This window comes from Camelina sativa, chromosome 3, assembly GCF_030686135.1.
Source record: "Camelina sativa cultivar CO46 ecotype springtype chromosome 3, ASM3068613v1".
Classification (NCBI taxonomy): Eukaryota; Viridiplantae; Streptophyta; class Magnoliopsida; order Brassicales; family Brassicaceae; genus Camelina; species Camelina sativa.
The window spans coordinates 8041823-8063442 of NC_141882.1; the positions used below are offsets into that span (position 1 = coordinate 8041823).

At 32.3% G+C, this 21620-nt stretch overlaps 1 protein-coding gene and 1 pseudogene across 6 annotated transcripts; one reads left to right on the forward strand and one right to left on the reverse strand.

Annotated features, from left to right (window-relative positions):
- The first annotated feature begins 590 nt into the window (after nucleotides 1-590).
- LOC104776097 (protein SMALL AUXIN UP-REGULATED RNA 54 pseudogene) lies at nucleotides 591-1366 on the forward strand (annotated as a pseudogene). Its single transcript, XR_015595364.1, has one exon. The product of XR_015595364.1 is annotated as a protein SMALL AUXIN UP-REGULATED RNA 54 pseudogene (transcript).
- Nucleotides 1367-4919: 3553 nt separating this feature from the next.
- LOC104776098 (filament-like plant protein 4) lies at nucleotides 4920-9606 on the reverse strand. 5 transcript variants are annotated; one of them, XM_087508682.1, is made up of 6 exons: nucleotides 9161-9606; nucleotides 8340-8435; nucleotides 8013-8232; nucleotides 5674-7912; nucleotides 5533-5590; nucleotides 4920-5448 (listed from the first exon to the last, which is right to left on the reverse strand). In XM_087508682.1, exons 2-6 carry the CDS (start codon nucleotides 8412-8414, stop codon nucleotides 5104-5106), a joined length of 2937 nt encoding a protein of 978 aa, XP_087364808.1. In that variant the 5' UTR covers nucleotides 8415-8435; nucleotides 9161-9606; the 3' UTR covers nucleotides 4920-5103. The 5 variants fall into 5 exon arrangements, with proteins under 5 accessions (XP_087364808.1, XP_087364809.1, XP_087364806.1 ...); XM_087508683.1 differs by having other exon boundaries at nucleotides 8940-9431; XM_087508680.1 differs by having other exon boundaries at nucleotides 8679-9423.
- Nucleotides 9607-21620: the final 12014 nt, after the last annotated feature.

The window sequence follows — 21620 nt, forward strand, 5'->3', positions numbered from 1 at the left end:
TATCTTATCTCACTGTTTAGCCAAATTAATATTTAACTTCGACAACAAATATTATCAAACAAAACAACAGAAAACTATATATGTATACATGTATAATTGAACGTACAACGAATTGTAAAAACGTACGAGAAATATCTATTCCGTAGCAGACAGACACTTCATATATCGAGACAAACACATCTTACTTTACCCCACGCCTCAAAATCACCTCTTCTTGTATACAATGCATATTTGTACAATAGTTTTTTTGTTAAAGGATATATGTCCACTAGTTAAAAAATAGTTGTATACGTAACATACATGTTATTATATAGAGAATCGAGATGTTACAATGGTCTAATCATTTTATTATATATCTATAATAAACCCTTTACCTAATTAATTGGTGTTATATGTGAAAAAACACCAAAATAAACTCTATTTTCTTCCAAACCTTTAACAAAAGAACTGACCCAGTCCAATACTAGGATGTGTCTAGTGACTGTTAGACCCATATTCACAGACTTCTATATTGTAAAGTTGGGTAAAGTTTATTTATAAACTGTATACATCTCTCTCTACATATTTAATGAAACTATCCATAAATACCCCCAAAACCACAACGAACCCGTCTTCACTCTCTCCTCACTCCTATAGCCACCCACAAGAAGGACATTACAAAGAACCTCCCAAAGAATCCCCAATTCACTCCCGAGGGAATGCCGATAATAAACCGGAGCAAGCTGACACAAACGACTATGATAAAGCAAATCTTGAAGAGGTGTGCGAGTTTGGGGAAAAAACAGAGCAGTGAGTATAACGAAGAAAATGAAAATGATGGAGACTCTCTTCCTCAGGATGTTCCCAAAGGTCACTTCGTTGTCTACGTAGGAGGGAATCGGGTCAGGTACGTCTTACCCATTTCGTTTTTGACCCGAGCCGAGTTTCAACTTCTTCTACAACAAGCTGAGGAAGAGTTTGGTTTCGATCACAACATGGGTCTCACTATCCCTTGTGAGGAAGTAGCTTTCAAATCTCTCATCATTTCTATGCTTCAATCAACATATATTTAGGGTTTTTATTTTGCTAATGATTATCTTATTTCGGTAATGACGATCTGTTTTAGCCTATGTTTAACTTTTAGATGATTTTGGGGTACAATTGGGTTAGTGTTTCAATTAGAACGAGACTAACTCTAGAGATACCTCTAAGAGTGATCTATTAAACCATTTTTAGTTATTATCGTAGACTTGTAGGGAGGAATAAAACAATACTCTGATAATTTTTCTCGTTGTGGTGGTGTGATTATATGTAGAACCCATTGAGGGACTATTATTATATCAGTGAATGGTATTTTTCTTCTTAATTATAATTTTTTTTTGCTCCATTTTCTATGTAAATATTCTTGCATGATATTTCCCATTTAAAGCAACTAATATAATGTATATTAGCAAATTGTTAACAAAAAAAAAAAAAACGTATATCTTGGATGTAATAAAAAAAAACTTAAAAAAAAAAAAGAAAGAAAGAAAAGAATGTATATCTTGACAAAATTGGAGGTGATGAGGAGAATTGATAGTGTGGGAGGAGATTACATTTCAAGAAAATGAAACGAATTGTAAATTGCATTTTGATATTTGATTTTTTAAAAGCATTACTGTGCGACCTCGTCCAAGAAAGTAATCCCAGGGATGCCTTCTTTTGGAATCGGCAGTTTTTTAGCCGTTGAACCTTAAAAATGTTGATGAACTAATAAATAAAATAGTTAAGAAAGCATTGAAATGCTCATTCACATTGACAAAGAATTTTAACACTGTGCGTAACACACACACATGCAAAAGCAGGAAGATATGATTATATTATTCACCAATTCTCATGCGCTTTTCGACTACTCGAACGCATTTAGTTACTGCCACTAACTTTTTTTGTTTTTTGGCGTTGGCACTTGGTAGCACGTCTGGCATAAAAGTTCTAAACGGTTCCACGAGTTGCCCCAATTATTTACCAGTTCCAGGGAACAATCAAATCATAAAAATATGTCACTATTTGTCTAACTACTAATTAATATGGTTACAATAATATCGTCACCGACTATAAACTATGAATGTTTTTCACTTGAAACTCTTTTCATCTCTAAAGATAATAATATCTTCAAAAAACACAAATCGTATACTTCAAAACTCTTGTCATCTCCAAAAAAACAAATAAATTGACAAAAAAAGGATACTACACTACACTGGAGATGTCATATCAATATGTCTGAGAGAGAGCACATGCAAGTGGTACCCACACTTCGTGACTCTGATAAAAACTATAAAAGTAGATCCCTTCGATACCCACACTTCGTTTATATATCTTGGAGTTATGATCGTATACTATCCAAGAATGGTACATGATGACCCACGTATTTGTTTTTGACGGCTCAGATTTAACGTCGACATTGTAACATTTAGCAATGCCGTACGGTACTTAACGGACGGTCGAGTTTCCTTAAACGAGGAAGAACTCTCGTTTTTTTTTTGTTTTTTTTTTCAACGTATCTTGAACATATATATATATATATTGATTGATTGACAAAAAAAAAAAATATATATATATATATATATATATATATATATATTGATTGAAACTCGAGAGTCTAGAGGTGCCTTACAAGTAATTTTCAAAAGAATAGGAGAGCCTATGAGGTACAATAATTGAGGTTGACTTTTATAACAAATTTATCAAAAAGAATTTTCAATTCTGTCAGAAAGTTATGTGGTGTGAAGAGGATTTACTGACTCTAAATCACCTAATGTAAACCTCGTTTATTTTTCAGAAAAAGAAAGAAACAAAAAAAAATTTTACCCAGTTATCATTTTGTTGTATTTTATGTTCTGTTAAGCCCATTTAGTTGTTATATATTTTGGTTAAAAGTTGACAAATCAACAATTTTGATTTTGAATTTCTGATTTTTTTTGGCAATATGTATTATATGCGGATTTTAAAATGGATAAGGTGACACAATTATAATTCTAACATGTATTACTAATATCTTTTGAAAATTTTATGAAGATGAAAAAGTCTCCCACGTTTGTAATGATTTTTGACAGAAAAACAAAATAATAACGCCGACGTATATCATTAGTCAGGTTCAGAACTAAGGACTTTCACCCGAAAAAGACGGTCTATAGCGATTATAAATGAATGTCTATTGACCATAAGTAGTGATTAAACACTGGAGAGCCACTCAATGTGCATTAGCTGAAACACTATTCCATCCGTAATCAGGTAAACTATTCTTCTAAAGTTTAGCCGAATTATTTATTCAAAAACTTGATATTGTAGGTATACATACTTGCTTTTTGTTGAAAGCAATGCTTCCACTTCCTAAAAATGAGTTGATGTAGACAAATCCGAGTACATGATGATGCCTGCGAAAGTGTTATGTCAATACACGCAAGTCAACTATAGAATAATGTATCGAAGTTCTTTCATTGGCTTGGCCGTTGTCTTCGTGAACGTATAATATTTATTAGTAAAGATGATATGGTAAGTTATTTAATGGATATGTAACAAAATCTACGTGATCTCAAAACCTGAGAAAAACCAAAAAAGATGATCAAAACAGAGAGAAGCGACAAGGATACTCATCAAAGCCACATGGTGTATTAATATATCATAATCAGATTTTTTACTATTTTTGATTGAACAAATCTTAATTTACAGCGCAGATTATTTATAGGTAGGGTTAATGGTAAGACAAAACCCAAATCTTAATATTAGCTGTCTTCAATGACAATGACGTAACAAACACACACACACACACAAACACTAGTCTGAATTTCAGAAAAACCTAATTAAGATTTGATCCAATTTGGTTCCTGCGAAATTTTTTAGAATGTCAGATTAATTAAACTTGGTCGAATAATTTGTAGCTTCTTTTCGAAAAAGAGCGAATCTGATTATCATCAACATGCACATGTAGTTAGGACTGTATATATTGAAGGTTATAATTGTGTAGAATCATTGATTTCTAGGACAAACACATTTGACAATAACGTCCGCACTAGCGGATTCTTCATAGATCATTTTAGACATCATAAATTCATAATTATAGACAGTTGAAAAGAAAAGAAGAATCCTGAAAAGTCTAAGTAATTGACTTATTATCTACGGTATATAAGAAGTGTTTCCAATTGTGATATATAGCTCAGAATCGAAGGTTATAAGTGTGGAATACATGAACATGTGAATACCCTAGCAAATCAAGTAGTAGCTAGACTCTTAAAACATTGATTATCAGCAAATGATCTCTAATTGCTAAGTTCCACAATTAGGATTGTTGGCACACTTGCACTAACCCTAATCAATGGGTCGGAATGTTCATCTCTTGAGACATTTTTTTCTAGATGATTTTTTTTTTTGCCGGCCTTCAAACTTAAATATAAAGATATTTACTAGAAAATGTCGGCCTTATTATTATTCTTTGGTAGTTTGGTATACCGTATACAGACTATTCAGTCGTGGAAATAGTAAAACCAATTGAATCAAAACTCACCTTTCATTTACAGGCTATTCAAAGAGGTCGCAACTAATATACATTTAGTTTTTAAGTTTTAGAATATTAATACTTACTTTCCTTTGTCTTATAACAACAAATTCCGAGTAATGGTGCGATCATTAGCTTCGGCCCATGGGACGAATTAAGTGGAGTGGGCTTAGTCCAAAATTGATATTTCTCTTACCCTCTTAGAAAAGGGATTTTTTTTTTAATTTACAAACCCTATCAGCTGATATTGTCGGTTTCGGTAGTAGGAACGGATTCTTTTGTTTACCGAACAAGAAAACTTCGTGATAGATGGGAAAAAATCATATTAGTGTAAATTTAAGAAACCCTTTTTTTGTTACATATTTTTCACAGATTAACAACACAAAGCAAGGAGATGGGTAGATTGACATTTACACGCGACACGCCGTAAAATTCAACACCAAATTGTTGTCAGTACAGAAAGAAAAAAAAACTTAAGTTAAAAACATTCCTTCATAGTAAAATGAAAAAAAAAAACCCATATATATTTTATAGCAATAGATACGATATACAACATAGTTAGATTTATACTCTTTTTTTTCTTTTCTTTTTCTTTACTTAGCTTTAGTGGAGAAGAACCTGCTGAATCCTCTAGAGTGTTTCTCAGGAGTAAGTCCTGATGAGGACGATGATGAGTTTGACTTGGTGTGTCTGTGTTTCGACCCTACCGGAGATTTCATTGGCGATGTTTCCTTTTCTGAAGGCGAACTCAATTTGTTGTCTTGAGGATTTGTCGAAGTTGCGTATTCGTCTTCTTCTGGATTTAGGGCTTGTTCTTGGCTTGCGGAAGAAGCGACCTGTTCTGTTTGAGGACACATGGATTTGAGTTGCTTCCCCAGAAGTAATATAGTCTCTTGACACTCTGCTAGCTTCTCTGCAGCAGCCGCTAATTCATTGTCCTGTATAATAACATTCAATGTGATCAGGAATCATATATTTCAAAACCTGTTGGATTATAACTGAGTATGTGTTTAGAAAGTTACCTGTTTGCTTTTAGGGTCAGCTTCAGTTACTGAACAATTCGGGCAATTTTGGTTGTTCCTAAAGTTTTGTAGGAAATACAAGTTAGAGATTTTGAGAGAGCTTAAGGCGAAGACAAGAGTAATGTTGAGTTATAATGTTACCTTTGTAATTGCTCCTCGAGTTCTTGGCATTTGGCTAAAGCTTCTTGGTGATGTTCTTTTTCGTCTTGAAGCTCATCTTCTAAGTTTTCGATTTTGCCTTTAAGAGAAGTCAACTCTATTTCCAGCTCGGATGATCTAGTTTCAAGAGATCGATAAGATTCCACCATGCATTTGAGCTGAGTCTCGGCCATGCCACTAGACTTCTGAGCAGAATCCAACTCTGATTTGACTTCAGCGAGAAGTTGCTCTGTTTCTTGTAGTTTGGTCTTAGTTGCTTCAAGATCTGCTTCACAGCTTGCAAGGTTGGTCTCTGCTTTTTCTTTCTCGAGTCTCAATCCTTCAAACTCTTCTAATGTAAACTTACTAGCTGCAAGCTTAGGTTCGTATCCAGAGGTTCCATTGCAATCATCTGGGATCTCGGAATCAGAGCTCTGACAACAACCACCATTCTGGTAATGTTCACCTGATGGATCTTTCTGAAGTGCTTTGTTTTCAGGTAAAGCGACTTTATCGATGCAATCTGGACTGTGAATCTCCACTGTGGATGAGTGATATCCCAAAACATCGATCTTTAGTTCACTAGCTTCGACTAAAACTCGTGAAAGATCGAACAAGAAATCGACCAAAGTCTTCTCCTTGCCCAAGACTCTGTCGAATGTGACAGAGAAGTCTTGAACCTTTTGGGAGAAAGTTGTGTTCTCAGAACACGCCGTTGCTTCCTTTGAAAGATAGGTAACAAACTGGAGTATCTGAGAAAGAGCATCAGCCAGTTCTTGAGTTATTATTACCTCTGAGACGCTAACTTTTTCCTCTGTGGTCTCATTTGAGATAGCTATCTCCTTTTCTTCTGTAAGACCGTTTACATTAGGTCCATTACATTTAGAAGGTAGCTTAACACCTGCATCTTCAACTGCACATCGTATCTCTGCCAAAATCTTCTCAAATGCAGCATCTTTGGGGAGAGACTGAAGCACATTGGAGATTCTTTTCTTCAGTTGTGTAGCTGGTTGAATCTCAGCATCAGAGTCAGCACTTGAGTGATCCGTTGAACCATTTGCGTTTGAGCCATTTGGTAGACAAGCTAGCTTTTCCATTTCAAGAAAATCATCCATAAGCTCCAACTGGTTAGCACTCTCGGTCTTCTTAATCTTCCCATTGTTTTTGTTGGATTGAGAGAATTCAGACATCAAAGAGCCAGCAATGCTTCTACCATCTTCGTTCCCATCCTCAGACATTGAAGCCATACTAGGAGGGTTACTAGCATTTTGACGAGAGAAGATCTCAGCAGGCATTTCAAAACCGCGCTTGGTTGGACTTTTACTCATCATTTGAGCTTCCAAGGCTTGAAGCCTGTTTGATGTCTTAGCACAGAGGTTCCTCGACACTTGGAGCTCGCTGTTACGCTTTGCCAAAGCTTCTTTCAGCATCTTTGTCTCTTCTTCCATAGCAAGTAACCGCTCTGTCAGCAAATCGTTTTCTTTATGGAACTTTTGCATATTGTCAAGAGAGAATTCGGAAACCTGAGACATGTGTGACATTGGAGACATGAGAGGACTAGAAGGTCTGGCCGGTGACCTTCTTTGTCGATGATCTTGTTGTCCATAGTCTCTGCCTAAACTCTCAACCTCCATTTTCATTTGTGCAAGTGCTGCAGGACCCGGAAGTTTCTTTCTCACCAGAGTACGTAATCTTTGACACTCAGCTTCCAACTTTGCAATTTTCTTGACACCTTCCAAATGCTGCTTGTTTGCTGCTTCTGCAGACCTCATGCTCATATTCTTTTCCTCGTTTCGTATCTCCAACTCTTTGGTAATCACATGATTCTCATACTTGAGAGTGTTTATCTCCCTTTCACAAGACTCTATATTGTTCTTAAGATGCTCAATCTCTGACTCTGCTTGGGATTTCTCTTCACTTATCCTCATAAGCATGTTTGAACGCTCTTGCAATGATCTCGAGAGAGCATCATTCTCAGCACCACAACGAAGCAGTTCTTGCTCGTATTCACCAATCCTAGACTCAAACTCAGCTCTAAGATTGTCCATTTGGTTGGTTTTAGTAGAGATAACATCATGCAGCTTCTGTTCATTCTCTTCTTTTAAACTCCTTATCTGCCTCATACACTCCTTTAACGCTCCATCTAAATGCGCTGCTCGATCTTCCACAGTGAGCTTCGCGAGTGTAACTGTCTCGAGATGAGTTTTCAAAGCAGAAGCTTCTGCTTCAGCTTTTTCCCAGCCTGAAATCAATCATCAAAAAACCAACAAAAACATGTGACCAGAAGAAAAAACACCATGCAAAAATATCAGAGCCCTTTTGTGTGTGTTTTACTTGATTACCTGTGACAGCTTCTTCAGCAACTTTGGAGTGTTGTTTCACTAAAACCTCCTTAGCTGTAATATCTGCATTAGCTGTAGATAGCTTCAAATCCAAATCCTTGATCTGATCTTCAAGCTTTGTAACTTTTTCCTCATAGTTTTTAACTTCATCTTTCAAACCATTCAGATTTGAGTATTGATCAAATGAGATCTGGATGTAGTTTGGCTTCTTCCCATTTTCCTGTTATTATAATATTTATTGATGAATCAAAAAACACTCTAAATCTCAGAATTGAATGATTAAGCAAATCTGAGAAATTAAAGAGTGACTAGAGAATTTTCAAGTACCTGATCAAGAACCTCAGTAACAGTAGCTGCTTTCTCAGAGGATTTCTTTTTCCATGGCCAACTCTTACGATCCATCTTCTTCTTCTTCTTCTTCCTCTTCATAATCCACAAACAATTCAACATTATCAGATTAAAGAAAACAATAAAATTAAAACCCAAAAATTGTTTTATACAGTTTTCGGATTTTTAAGGAAAAATAATTATGAAGTTTCAGAAGAAGAATATTGAAGTCAAATCAGAATTCAGAAAGCATTAATGCAAGAAAGGAAACAATCTAACACTCATAAATAAGTTGAAAGAAAAGAACCAAAGAGATCCAAGGCTATGACAACTACTCACTAGTACCGACCATCGCAATTGAGTAGATGAAGAAAAAAAGTCTGATGATTTCGATGAACTTTGAACACTTGTTAAAATGGACAAGAGAAGAAGAAGAAGAAAACAACGAATACATCCAAAACTCGAAAAATCAAGTAAAATGGTGGCGACAAAGGCCATATTTACTCGAATCAGTAAACTCAGGATTAAAAAAAAAAAAAAAAAAAACTAAAAACCAAATAGCAGAAAGAGAGAAATCGCGCAAGAACACAAATCACCGACGTTTTTTTTCTTCTCAGCAGTCAAAATCTCTCAAAAGTCACCGACGCACCGATTTAAACTCTTTTTTTTTTTTTTTTAATACATATGAACTCATAACAGAGTATAAACAGTTCCGATTGCGAACTAAACATACGAAATCTAAAGAAGAAGGATAAAAAAAAAACAGAACAAGAGAGACCAAGAAGAGAAGAGTATAGAAAGAAGAAAAAAGAAAGACTCACCGGGAAAAAATCCAAAATGCAGCAGTGAAAATAAATTCGAGAGAGGTAGTCAGTGAATCATAAATAATATCAGCAAAACAGATTTGAAAAAAATAAAACAGAGAAAAAAAATAAAACTCTGTTTCTAGATAGAAGAGAGAGAAGAAGAAAAGGAGGAGAAGAGTGTGGTGGGTTATGGTGTGATAGTGGCGGTGACGGTGATGGTGAAAGTTGAAGTTGAAGTTTGAAGGTGAAAAAAATATATGTCTTATGTCTATGCCTTCTGTATCACTTCAAAGCCTAAAACGTAGCAGAGACTCTCCTTTAAACAAATCGTTACCTTCACTTTCTCTTATTATTATTATTTTCCTCCCTTTTATTCCTTTTTTTTTTAATTAACTAGTATTTTATTTATTTTGGCATTCAATTAATTCATTATTATTCTCCTATTTCTTTACCCTCCTTTCTCCGACTCTTCTTTATTCTTTATTTATATACCAATAATTCATTTTTTTTTGTCGAATTCTATTTTCTTTTTATTTATACAATAAATAATTCTGTGTAAGTCGAAAAACAAATAAAATAATACTAAATCCGTATACACCAGTAGCCTATTTTTTTTCATGAAGAGAATAAGATAGGCTTTTTGATATTTTTCTTGTCACGATGATAGCCAAACAATGACATGTATCACATGTGGTTCCTTTTTATACAATCCTATTAATAGAAAACCATATACAAAATAAACCTAAGCCATTGACGTTTTCGATTACTTTATATTTTCAGTGGTGAAAGCGTTTTTATTTTATTTGGTGTGTTGCATTGCATGCGATAAAATAAAACTATACATTTCACGATTATTGTTTTAGAAGGAGTACACATATTACTGAAAACGTTTGTAGTTACGAGAAATAAATTTAGTTTAGCTCATAGATTTGAAATAGTGATATATTAAAACTGCACCGTTTGTAAATTTCGTAAAAGTGATCATACTGTTTACGCGCCACTTACAAATTAATATTTAAATATGCAATTTATATAGTTAAAATAAACGTGACAGATTATATACCATATACGTACGATATATGTTGATAATGCATTCTTTTGTTTTTGACGTCGTTGATAATGTACTTCATTAAACTGAGATTTTGCTGGAAGATACATTTATAAATGTTCATTAAATGTGTTCTCCTAACAAAATATTCTGCGCGTTTGTTGTTTACATCTAGAAATTTGACTGGTTTATCTTTTAATTACTTTTGACTGATCATGATTACATCGAGAATGATTAGTTGTTAGTATATGAATCCCCTCTGTGTTTTAATTATAAATACGAATTACATGAATTTCAAAATAATAAAAAATGATTATTGTAAGGGACTAAATTAAATGGATTAATAATAATGTATGGGGAAACGAAGCACCCAATAGTGTTGTCAATACAAACCGGCCGAGATATTAATAATTTGAAGCTTCTGTTTCCACTCGTTTAATTAAAAACCTTATATCTCTCGCACTTAACGAAAACCAAAAGGACTATCATTTCTTGTTTTTGTTACCTCCCAAAATAGTGAATAAATACAAAAAAATGAAGTTTTGTCATATGCTATGAACAACCAAAAAATGCATGAAAATGTCTATAGTTTATTTTATTAAAATCATTCAGCGATGGTCCTAACTCCTTACAATTGCATTCATATAGCTTAGAGACAAGCCAGCGAACCAAGTTTGTACACTACAGTCTGTATATAGCAATTCCACGGGCCAAAAGTAAATATTTTTTAAAAAAAAATAGATGACTTTTCAATTTAATTAAAAAAAATCGGGAAATTAATTGAGAAAAAAACTGATATAACGACTCAAACATTATTTTTAATTATAAAAGCAGACATTATATCTCGTGTGTAAAGAACGAGACATGAAGAGTAAAGTATAAAGGAATATGATTAGTAAGGTCATTTTCTCTATTAAAACTAAGACCAAATAGCTTCGACTTTACATAATTAATCATAATTATTTGCATTAGGTATATATCATCTAATATGTCTACCGTCTACCTACACATTTGATCCACTTTTTAATTAGATTAACCAACTTATGATTTAATTGAAATAAAGATGCTCACCACCCGAATTAAATTCAGGAAATATCTATCTTTTAATTAAACATAAATTGTGTCAATCAGTATTTCTTTATTTGTGAACATAAATTAGCTTTGGAAATTAATATTGTTCAGAAAAAAAAAAAAAAAAGTCAACATCCAACTATTGTCGAAATCAAAACACAGCAGCTTGACAGCAAGAAAACACGTGGCTTGGTTTCACACGTATACCGGTTTAGTCTTACTGTAGTTCTTGCTGTATTGTTTGTAAATCTCAGAATCAAACGCTGTGATCTGTTTTAGCTTTACATATTCTTAGCGTCACTTGCCCGTAACAAGACCTAAATTAATACCATCAACCTATAGTAGATAAAATACTTGAATCTGATTCTTTTATAGTAGTATATGCTTAGTATAAAAATATCCAAAGATTCTAACTTCACGAAAACGAATAAAAAAAGAAGTAGTATAGAGTAAAGTATTTACAACTAAAAATTTGTAAAAAGCATAAAAGAGGTTATGATGTCTAAGCAAGTTTGGAATATGATGAGCTGTGTTGAAATTGAATCGCGTAATTTTCATAGTGACAAGTGACAACTGACGAAAATTATACTAATATAGTTAACAAAGGTAATTAGCCGGTGGGTCCAAATATAAAAAGACCACGTAACGCGCTTTTCGTCACGTGTTATGTCTACATTATCTAAGGTCATTAGTACGTGTGTGGATCAATTATATACGCTTTTTATCTCAGTTATCATAACCATTTTACGATCCCTATGTCTAAAATAAAGATATACTACTACAGTATATATATCCTGTATATTTGTCATTTCTTTGTCTGTCCAAACAATAAATAAAAAGCGTAATAGTATATACTACTAGATTTTGATTTACATTGCGTTTCAACGACGCGACTTGTTAGTAAAAAACATATTCATAGTTCATGGTCGGATCATGAGCCGTGGCTGTTTGGACTGTGTACCGGGTCGAGTAATTCAATGTCTGATTACACATGCAAAACGACATCGGATTACTTAATTTTTTTTTTTTGGCAAACTTCGGATTACTTAATTTAGGGTGGGACATACGGTGGGATAGATTCGTATTAAAATAGCCTTTTTTACTGTTAGTCTTCTTTGAGTGAGTGAGACTGTGACTGGGTCCATTCAAATAATGCCTTGATACGTGTTAATAACTCGTATTACTACCTCACACCTAATGCGTCAAGTGAATTTGCCCTCTTCGACCTAACGACAGACTTACACACAAAACAAATCAATATACGAAGTGAAAAAAAAAAAAAAAAAAACTTATATACTAATAGTCCCTAAAACGTGAATAATACATACAAAACACACACAACACAAATAAATATGCGAGTGAAACAAAATCATACAAATATACCATTTCGACCCGTAAATTGAGTTAGAACATTATCCAATTTCTCTATTTATTCGTCTTCGCTAAATCAGTTTTTTTTTTTGGTTTTCCTATTTATCTTTTTGTTTAGACATTTTTTGTGTAGTAGTTTCAGGTAAATCCCTAATATATTACCAAAGGAGATTAATACTGCAGACTCATTCAACTTGCAGACGTTGACGGTTAACCTAACCACGCTTAACTTACGAATTTTATATTGATTACCGACGGACATCGATCCAAATTAAGTTTGGTACATGTTTATTATAAAGATTCTTCAAATTCAGATAAGTTTATATCTTGGAAAGTGGACTAATGGCAATCAGTTCCGCAGTTAGTACTAAACTTAAGACTAATCTCCTTATTTATTCTCTTGTAATCAAGGGTTCCATTTACTTGATTTAGTACGGTGACACGAGGACGACCCATCAAACCGATATTCTTAGCAATAAATAATATGGTCTACTCCTAATCATCAATTTATTTTATTACAACTACCACTAAAAGCTGGAGAGCTGGACGTTGCTATTTAATCCAAAACATTGGTACATGGGTTATTTTACTTATTTGTTTTTTTAACAGTTTAAGATTAATACTTTTATACTGTGACTCATTCAAACTTGCGGATGTTGACCATTAACCTAAACACGCTTCAATAAAAATTTTAAATAGTTACCGACGCGCATCGATCCAAATTGAGTTTTTGGTACATAGTTATAGAAAATATACTATGAAGCCCTAGTTCACATTCTTTTATGTCTTGATGATAAGTAGAATAATATTGTCAATCAGTTTCGCCGTTCGGCTACTAAACTTTTAGACTAATCTTCTTTCTTGTATCCTAACCAAGGGTTCCAATTACTTAATTCATTAGTACTGTGCCGAGACCACTTATCGGACCAGAATTTATAGCAATATAAATAATACTCTTTCCGTCTCATAAAAATTGATATTTTGGGATATTTTTTTATCTCACAAATATTGATGTTTTATAAATTTCAAAAAATAATTATTGAAAATATTTAAAATTTTGAATTATTATTGGTTTAAAATTAAATAATACTCAGTATTCTCTTTAGTTAAAAAAAAATATATTTAAACTCAATAATTATTGTTTTATTAAAATGTGTAAAAACTTCTAAACATCAATATTTTAGAGACAGACGAAGTACAATATAGTGATCTACGGTACTAATCTTCAATATTTATTACAAATTAAATGTCACTAAGAGTTTTCTATTTGTTGTTTTTAATTTTGTTTTGTAGGTGGTTGTTTAATTCCATGTATTAATATAACCGATTAAAAATAGATATATACTGACCTAATACGCTTAACTGTTACCAACTACAATTAAATACAAGTTAATTTTCCTTTACCAACTAAAACCATGACAGAGGTACATCAACTACTCACAATTCACAGAACACATATTATATGGAGTATAGTATAAAAACAATACAAGTATCTATTTGATTTTTATATAGAATGTAGCTATCATCCACAAAATACTTTTCATATAAATTCCGTTATTATTCCTAAAACAAAACTATCCTCAAACTTTTATACATGTCCGTGTGATAACATTAATTACTATATTTTATACTGCTTAAATTAGTGTGTCTAGATTTATTTTCTGTCTTGATGTATATTAATGTATAGTATCAGCTAAAAAAATGTGAAAATATTAATGTGAACTAAATTCCAAAAAAAAAAAAAAGAACACAGAAAAGGAGAATTTTAATTAAGTGTTTGCTCCTTGGAAGTCATGCGAGCAGCAGCCACGTAGATATAGATTTACATTTTACAGTGTGTACCATGTGGAATTTTCCTGCACGTTGAGTTGATTAGTTAACTTTAAATGCATAAGAAAATTTATTACTTTATGCATTTGGTAGAACAATTTTGTTACCAATATTTTCAATAAACTACTTAGTTTTGATTTTCTTTTCAAATTTAATTGAGTAAAAATAATGTAAAAAATTATAGTTCCATTATCAATATAATATAAAAGTTTATTCCGTATAGTGGCAAACAAATTCATTTATTCGATGAATTATACTCAATTATTAGAGGTTTGGCTAAGGATTCCCAATTCTACAAGACATATATGATTTCATAAATAAAAAAAGGAATACGAGACAAAAATGGAATGTTTGTTAAGGTTAGCAAAACTAATTTAAAAGAGGTTAACCAATAACACAATACTCTAATTAGTAACACAAGACACTAAGCAAAAATATGTAAATCTGGCGGTGGTGGAAACGAGCGATGATTACAAGAGAATGATTTTCCACCTCGAAATAGGCCAGTTTTAATTTCCAGCCTTTGCTTTGTTCGTACGTTACAATTTTTTTATGGGCAATAAAAATAGAATTTTAAAACATTTACAATCAATAGACATTTGTAGAAATTAATTTGTTTATTTATTCATTTCAACGAGATGGGTCCCCAAAGAACACCAGCACACAAGACAGCTTTACTCCACTTCTTTCTTTTTTCTTTTTTGTAAGAAAAGAAAATAAAAGTCTAAATGAAAAAAAAAAATTTGCGCATTATCTTTTATAATACCAACATCATCATCAAATATTATTTTAACTTTTAGTTTTATTTATTATATCACATTCCTTAGGATTCTGTTCTGTAAAAAGTCACATGATCCAACTTTCATTTTGATCTTTTGCTTCCTCTGTTGGCAATCATTATCATCGTGAGGATCTGTTTTTTTTTTTTTTTGGTGCTCTCTTTTTTTTTTACAAGCATGCTCACAAGAATTACAGTCGACACGCAGAAAAGAGTTTATGTAAATATTATTCCTTCTGAAATTCATGACACGTTTACATTCCCGATACCATTCCATCTATACAAGTACTTTTTTTCTTTCTTTTCAAAACTTACTTTTTACATTAACTTTTCTTTATGTAAAAAAAAAGTTTTGGTAGATGACGAAATTAAAAGTAAAGGAATAGGGCCTGAGACCTGAGAGTGAGGATTATTAATAAACCAGATAGTGATGGAGCTGGGCCATTATCTTGTCATTATGTTTCTACTAAACCCCTCTTGTAGTTAATGAGTACTCAACTAATATTTGTCTCCTACCTTATTGGATAATACTCCTACTATTAAGTATTAACCCGTTTTACGGATCTTTCTTGTTGTCAAAACCATAAGACGAAAAATTCAGATTCAATATTATTAGCATGTCCATGGCCATTGATCTACTGTTTATTTGATTTGATAGGAAATATATAAATAGAAGTATTTTCATGACGAAATTTATTTGGGTTTTTAAAAGGATGTTTTAGAAGTAATTAATACTATCAACAAAAAAAAGTTATTATAATGTGTCTTCTTGGATGTGTCAGGCCGCCTAAATTCAACGTACTTACTTTGATTATCAGTTAGCTATAATTATTTATATATATATATATATATATATATATATATATATATATATGCATGTATTCAAGTTCCCTTCTATCAATTCCCGGCTTCGAAGAATAACGAGTGTGTGCGAGTGAGAGAGATTAGAGAAAGAGTAAATTTTTGTCCCTTTCACATGTTATAATCATGGTAGTAAAATGCATTTTTTTTTGGGTCGAATGGTAGTAAAATGCATTTATAGTTGTTACCATCATCACTACTAAATTTAAACAATACACATAATACATGTTAACCAACAAAAAGAAAGGTTGGATCGATCGATGACTTTTTTTGTTGTTGTTAATTTAGGAATTTCGAACTATCTATGATTACAAGATAATGCATAAATCATTTCTTTCTAGACAAACTTTTTTTCTTTTTACTGTAAGTAACACCGTCAATGATTTCACAAGATAAACAGATAAACAAATAATATAGTGGACAAAAATTTATGCGGGGAATCAGAAAAATTGGTAACGAACGTGTGCGTGTGACCTCGTCCGCTCGTACGTTGCAAATCCTCATAAGACAAAGAACAAAGACAAACAGAGATGAGAAGTTAATTGTATTGCACATTTTTAGTAACTGAAACCGAAACAAAGACTATACATACACACATATACACATATATGTACGTTCCACTACAACCCACTCATATTCCATGTCTCCATATCCGAACCATCCTTCTTAGTGTTGCTTATAATTCAACAATTTATTTAGGTACAATTTGTTGATACAAATATTAATATATATATATATATATAAACAATTTGGACAACAAACAATTTTTTTCTGATTAGAAAATAGATAGTCTCTTTGATTTGTGGTTTTGTTTTGTTTTTTTTTCCTTTCCATGTTTTGTTCTAGAGAGCTTCATCTTCACTAACACCAAATATTGCCGAGGCAACTTAGGTGGTCCAATTTTCAGAATCAACCATATATGTACATTACAACTTTGCTATCATGAACAAATATGAAGAGAAAAGACCCACAAATTCATCATGTATATAAATCTTATTTTGTTTTGTATGAATTGGCACTATTCTGCAGCAGTTTATGCCTTTTATGATGCATTCATGTTACCCTCTCGTTCTATCATTTTTTCCCCTTAATTACTCTTCTTTTCTATTGTACTTTCTTTAACCAAGATTTTTGGTGGATCCAAATTTATCAATTGTGAAATTTGATTACCCGCTAGTTTTATTCTAAACTATGGAGTTATGGAGATTTGTAATTGATCAGTGTCTTCGAGATCATGAAAGAAAAACAATTTTCTAACGTTTTAACCTAAGATAAGAGGAAAAAGCTTTACTGTTGTTACACATTGTTCATTCTAGAATAATATTAATGTATATAAAAAAACGTAACATCGTAGTGTACATGGGCCCTCTTTAAACTATATTTTTCCTTTTAGGTAACGATATCAATAACATACAAATCATACAGATAAGTGTGTGAAAACAGAAAATGAGCTAGAGAGAATGATGAGAGAAGGTATGTACTGTAGACTGCACACACTTTTGAAGTGCACGTTTGTGTTGTGTCGCTGTCCTTCACCAAACTCCGTTTCAAACCTAACCCAAAAAACCCATATAAATCGGTTATCACGTGATTAACCAACGGTTTTGTTTTTTTAACTGACTCACGTGACAACATCTTGTCTCCATCTATCCCAAGCGAACCGAACCGGTTATTTCCAGCCGACGGGGGCTTCTTTGATTTCGACTGAAATAAAGGGTAGGAGCCCAGCCCACCAAGTGACTTAGTTGATATTCTCAATAAACGTCTATAATGGGCCTTGTTGTAAGAGCCAGTAAAAAATCTTACAAAGGTTGTTTCTCTTTCTTTTTTTTTTGGTCCAAAGTCCAAACAAAGGTTTGTTTCCACTAAACTCTTCTTTGGTGTGTTAATATTTAGCCTATAGCCCAATTTAGTTTTATATCATCTTCTTTAAAACACTTGTTAAATAATATTTCAGTCAAAATAAAAATCTCATCATACAAAAGAAAGAAGAAGCAAAAAGCAGAAATCAAATATATGAGTTTCCTTAACTTTTTTTTCCATGAGTTTTCGTAGGGAAACTAATAGTATGTTAGAACTTAGAACTATAATGAATATAGCCTACGTTACGTACGTAACCAAATAATTACTTTATAAGGTTTTTCATCTACACAATCCACGACCATAATTTTATAAATGGAAGCTGAGGGGAAGGCAACTCTAGGCAACTTACTTCTTTCAAAACCGAACGATGAAAGTAATCATATATACCATCAATTCAGATCATCTATACCAAAAAGAAAAAAACCATAATTAATGTGAATGAATAGGTAAGTTAATATAACACCCTATAGTAAAAATCACAGTTAAACACTATATAGCAGAAGTTAGATCGAATCAACGTGAATGACTGACTAGGTAACAGCCTAATTAAAAATAATTTGGGCTATATATGCTTTTGCCATATATTTACTTTACTCTCTACAGTGAAGAAATTTGTTTCTTGTGACAGAAATATCTAAAATTCCAAACGAGATCTACCCGAACTAAATTTTCAATTTTGTTTACGTTTTGATTTCAATGTCATTGTCATGAATAACAACAGCTAAACCAAATTAAATACTAATTAAGTCGAGAACCAATATTGCTCATGACCCTTACTGCTTACTGGTCACATACTGTCCGAAGATTCCGATCTCGATCCGTCCTTCAAAAGTCCAAACAATGATTTCTATCGACAAGACATGCAAGAAATCCAAAAACTATAACAGTAACAAATAAATAAATACTACAATTAGATACAAAAATTGACAACCATTTTCTCAGTTGCCAACCAAAGTGACATATCTTACCTTCCTCAGTTCCTCAGTCCTTGATTTTAACCCGAAAAAAGTTTTCTGACCTTTAAAGTTAGTATAAAGACATGCAATCAATGAAGCAGACCCATTTCAGTATTATGACTTTTCACATTTTCGTGCGTTTTTTCATTTATTAATTTTATTTCCTGTGCTACACATAAAAATAAAAGACTGATACATATTAACATCAAATCGAGTTTTTGATATCGACTTCTTACCTTTATATACATCAATATTGGAGACTTTCTATGTGCCTATATATCTAGAATTGTCATACCAAATATTGTAGACGCATAGAGAGCATTTTTTTTAGGTTAATCACTCTAGAGTTTGGTTTTTGCCACTTCTTTCATTATGGTGTCTTTATAGATAGATAGATTACCCATACTGAGGTAGTGATAATTAATGAGAGAAAATGTATTGAACCTGAGCCTATCATATCCCATATATAGTAATTAGCTCAATTAGATAGAAGATCAAGAAGATTTGTTCAACATATGATCATGTCATATTCTAGTTCATCAAAATTCAAGTACGGCTCCTTAACTTTATAACTAGGAAAAGTTAATTTACTAAGAATCGTTACATGTATATGATTAAATACAGTTTCAAACTTAAACGCTAGGCCTGAGCATTCGGGTATTCGATCGGGTTCGGGTATTATTCGAATTTCAAAGAAACTAAATCCGATAGGATGTTTAGTACTATCCGAATCCGAACCGAACTGCCTATTTCGAGTCGAGTTCGAGTTCAGGTTTCAGATTCGGTTAAAATACCCAAACCTATTAAAGGCTATATATAGATATAAAAAAATAGAATTTTTAAAATGAGATTACATATGCAAAAGAAAAAGAGAATACATATATGGAAAAGAATAAGACTATAGTCATCATACTCGAAGAAAGAGACAAAAAGGCCGCTGGTTTCACTCCTCTCTTCACGCACGTACCCACCGGAATTAGCCCTAATCCTAATATAGTAATATTCTTTTCTTATCACTTTCATTTTCATATTTCAACTCAAACTCTATAATTTGCATGAACATGATTTTCTCTGCCTGTTGCCCTAGTTGAAATAAATAAAAGTACAAAAGTCATTGGAATGCTAGCCATTGCCCATTGACGCATTAGAAAAAGTTAACGAGAGCGAGAATGAAACTGAAGCCGAAGAGTATTAACGAAACCATGTGTGAACAATCCAATCTCAACGAGAAGTGGTCAACGATAATAGTTTTACTCTCTTTTCTCAAAGCACTACAAATAGCATAGATACATGCAACCACGACAATTATAATTTATTTTTTCTATAAACATCCAATTTTCCTCTCTCTTTTTTTCTTGGGCATAAATAAACTTTCCTCAAAATACCTTTATTTATTGAAAAACAAAGTTTGGAAGAAAAAAAACAATGAGGGCAAGGTAAAGGAGTGTAAAATGAGTAGATGTCAAGGGCAAAAATAGAAAGCTAACAAGTTCCGTGATTGGATCGTTGGCTCCCAATGGGCCTCTCTTCGCTGTCTTTTCAAAGAATCTTCTCATCATTTTTTCTATCAACAGAAAACATAATAAAATTAAGTTCCTCTATTTAATAATATATTCTTTAATTTATACGAACCCACCACAAACATATTTTAACTCCATTTCTTATTATATACATATATCAATGTGATTAGTGATCACAAGTGGCGGTACAATGTTCGTACTTATAGTAGAGAGGGTAAGCATATTTATCTATGTATTGCTGAATAAATTTGCAAAGTATTCTCTTTTTCTGTGGGAGTTGATTTTTTAGGTAGAAAAAATGTTGGAACAGATGCCAGATATGAGATATCGTATATTTGTGGGGTTTAGGATGGAAGCAGGGTCATTCTCATATAAATACAACATATTATCTTAACTTTTAGAAAGTATTGTAACGTTTTCCATCTCTAAGTGCATTTCCTTTTCATTTAATTACAATTTTTATGTGTTACTACTGAAAACAGGTGGCTGACAAAATGAAATTTGATTCTGAATTTGCCAGAAAAATGATTCATATACACAAAGCCGTGCAGCAGTTATAAAAAAAGAAACGGCTGCTTGTGGCATCCAATTGTTTTTTACAAATAAGAGCATATAATTTAGTTATGTTATGTAGTTTATCCCTAAAAATATATAATTATGGAATTATGGATTCATAAATTTTTCTTACAAGTTACATCGTTAGAAACAAAATATGGATTTTTACCATCTAATTTTAAACATAGGCTCATTATATTAATTAATTAAAAAGAACTAGTTATATGACATACTCTATGCTTAATTAAACAATTAGGATTACAAAATCATTTTTGATAGCTTTTTATTTCGTCGTTAAGGTTTTTTCATCTTTTGATTCTATGGTAACACAGTGACAAATTTTTCTTTCAACGGTCTTTTCACCAAATTAGTTATATCAAACTAAAATTAGTTTTTATTTACTATCTCAAATTACTCTATTCTTTTAATTAATCAAATTATATTATATTAATATTTAAGAACTAATATTTCATTTCAGTTTATCTCTTTATTTATTTTTGTTATTTAAACATAGACATTTTATTTTTGTTCCTTTTTTATAATTATTGACCTTTGCACGGCTTTGTATATACATTGGTAATTGCGCTCGACGCGATTATGTTGCACCAAACGACTTTCGCTT

Coding starts and splice junctions, on each gene's coding strand:
- LOC104776098 (XM_087508679.1), bottom strand. CDS start 8,837: ATGGCCTTTGTCGCCACCATTTTACTTGATTTTTCGAGTTTTGGATGT. Junction 7,913..8,012: donor TGCTGAAGAAGCTGTCACAG/GTAATCAAGTAA, acceptor GATTGATTTCAG/GCTGGGAAAAAGCTGAAGCA. Junction 5,591..5,673: donor CTCGAGGAGCAATTACAAAG/GTAACATTATAA, acceptor ACAAAACTTTAG/GAACAACCAAAATTGCCCGA.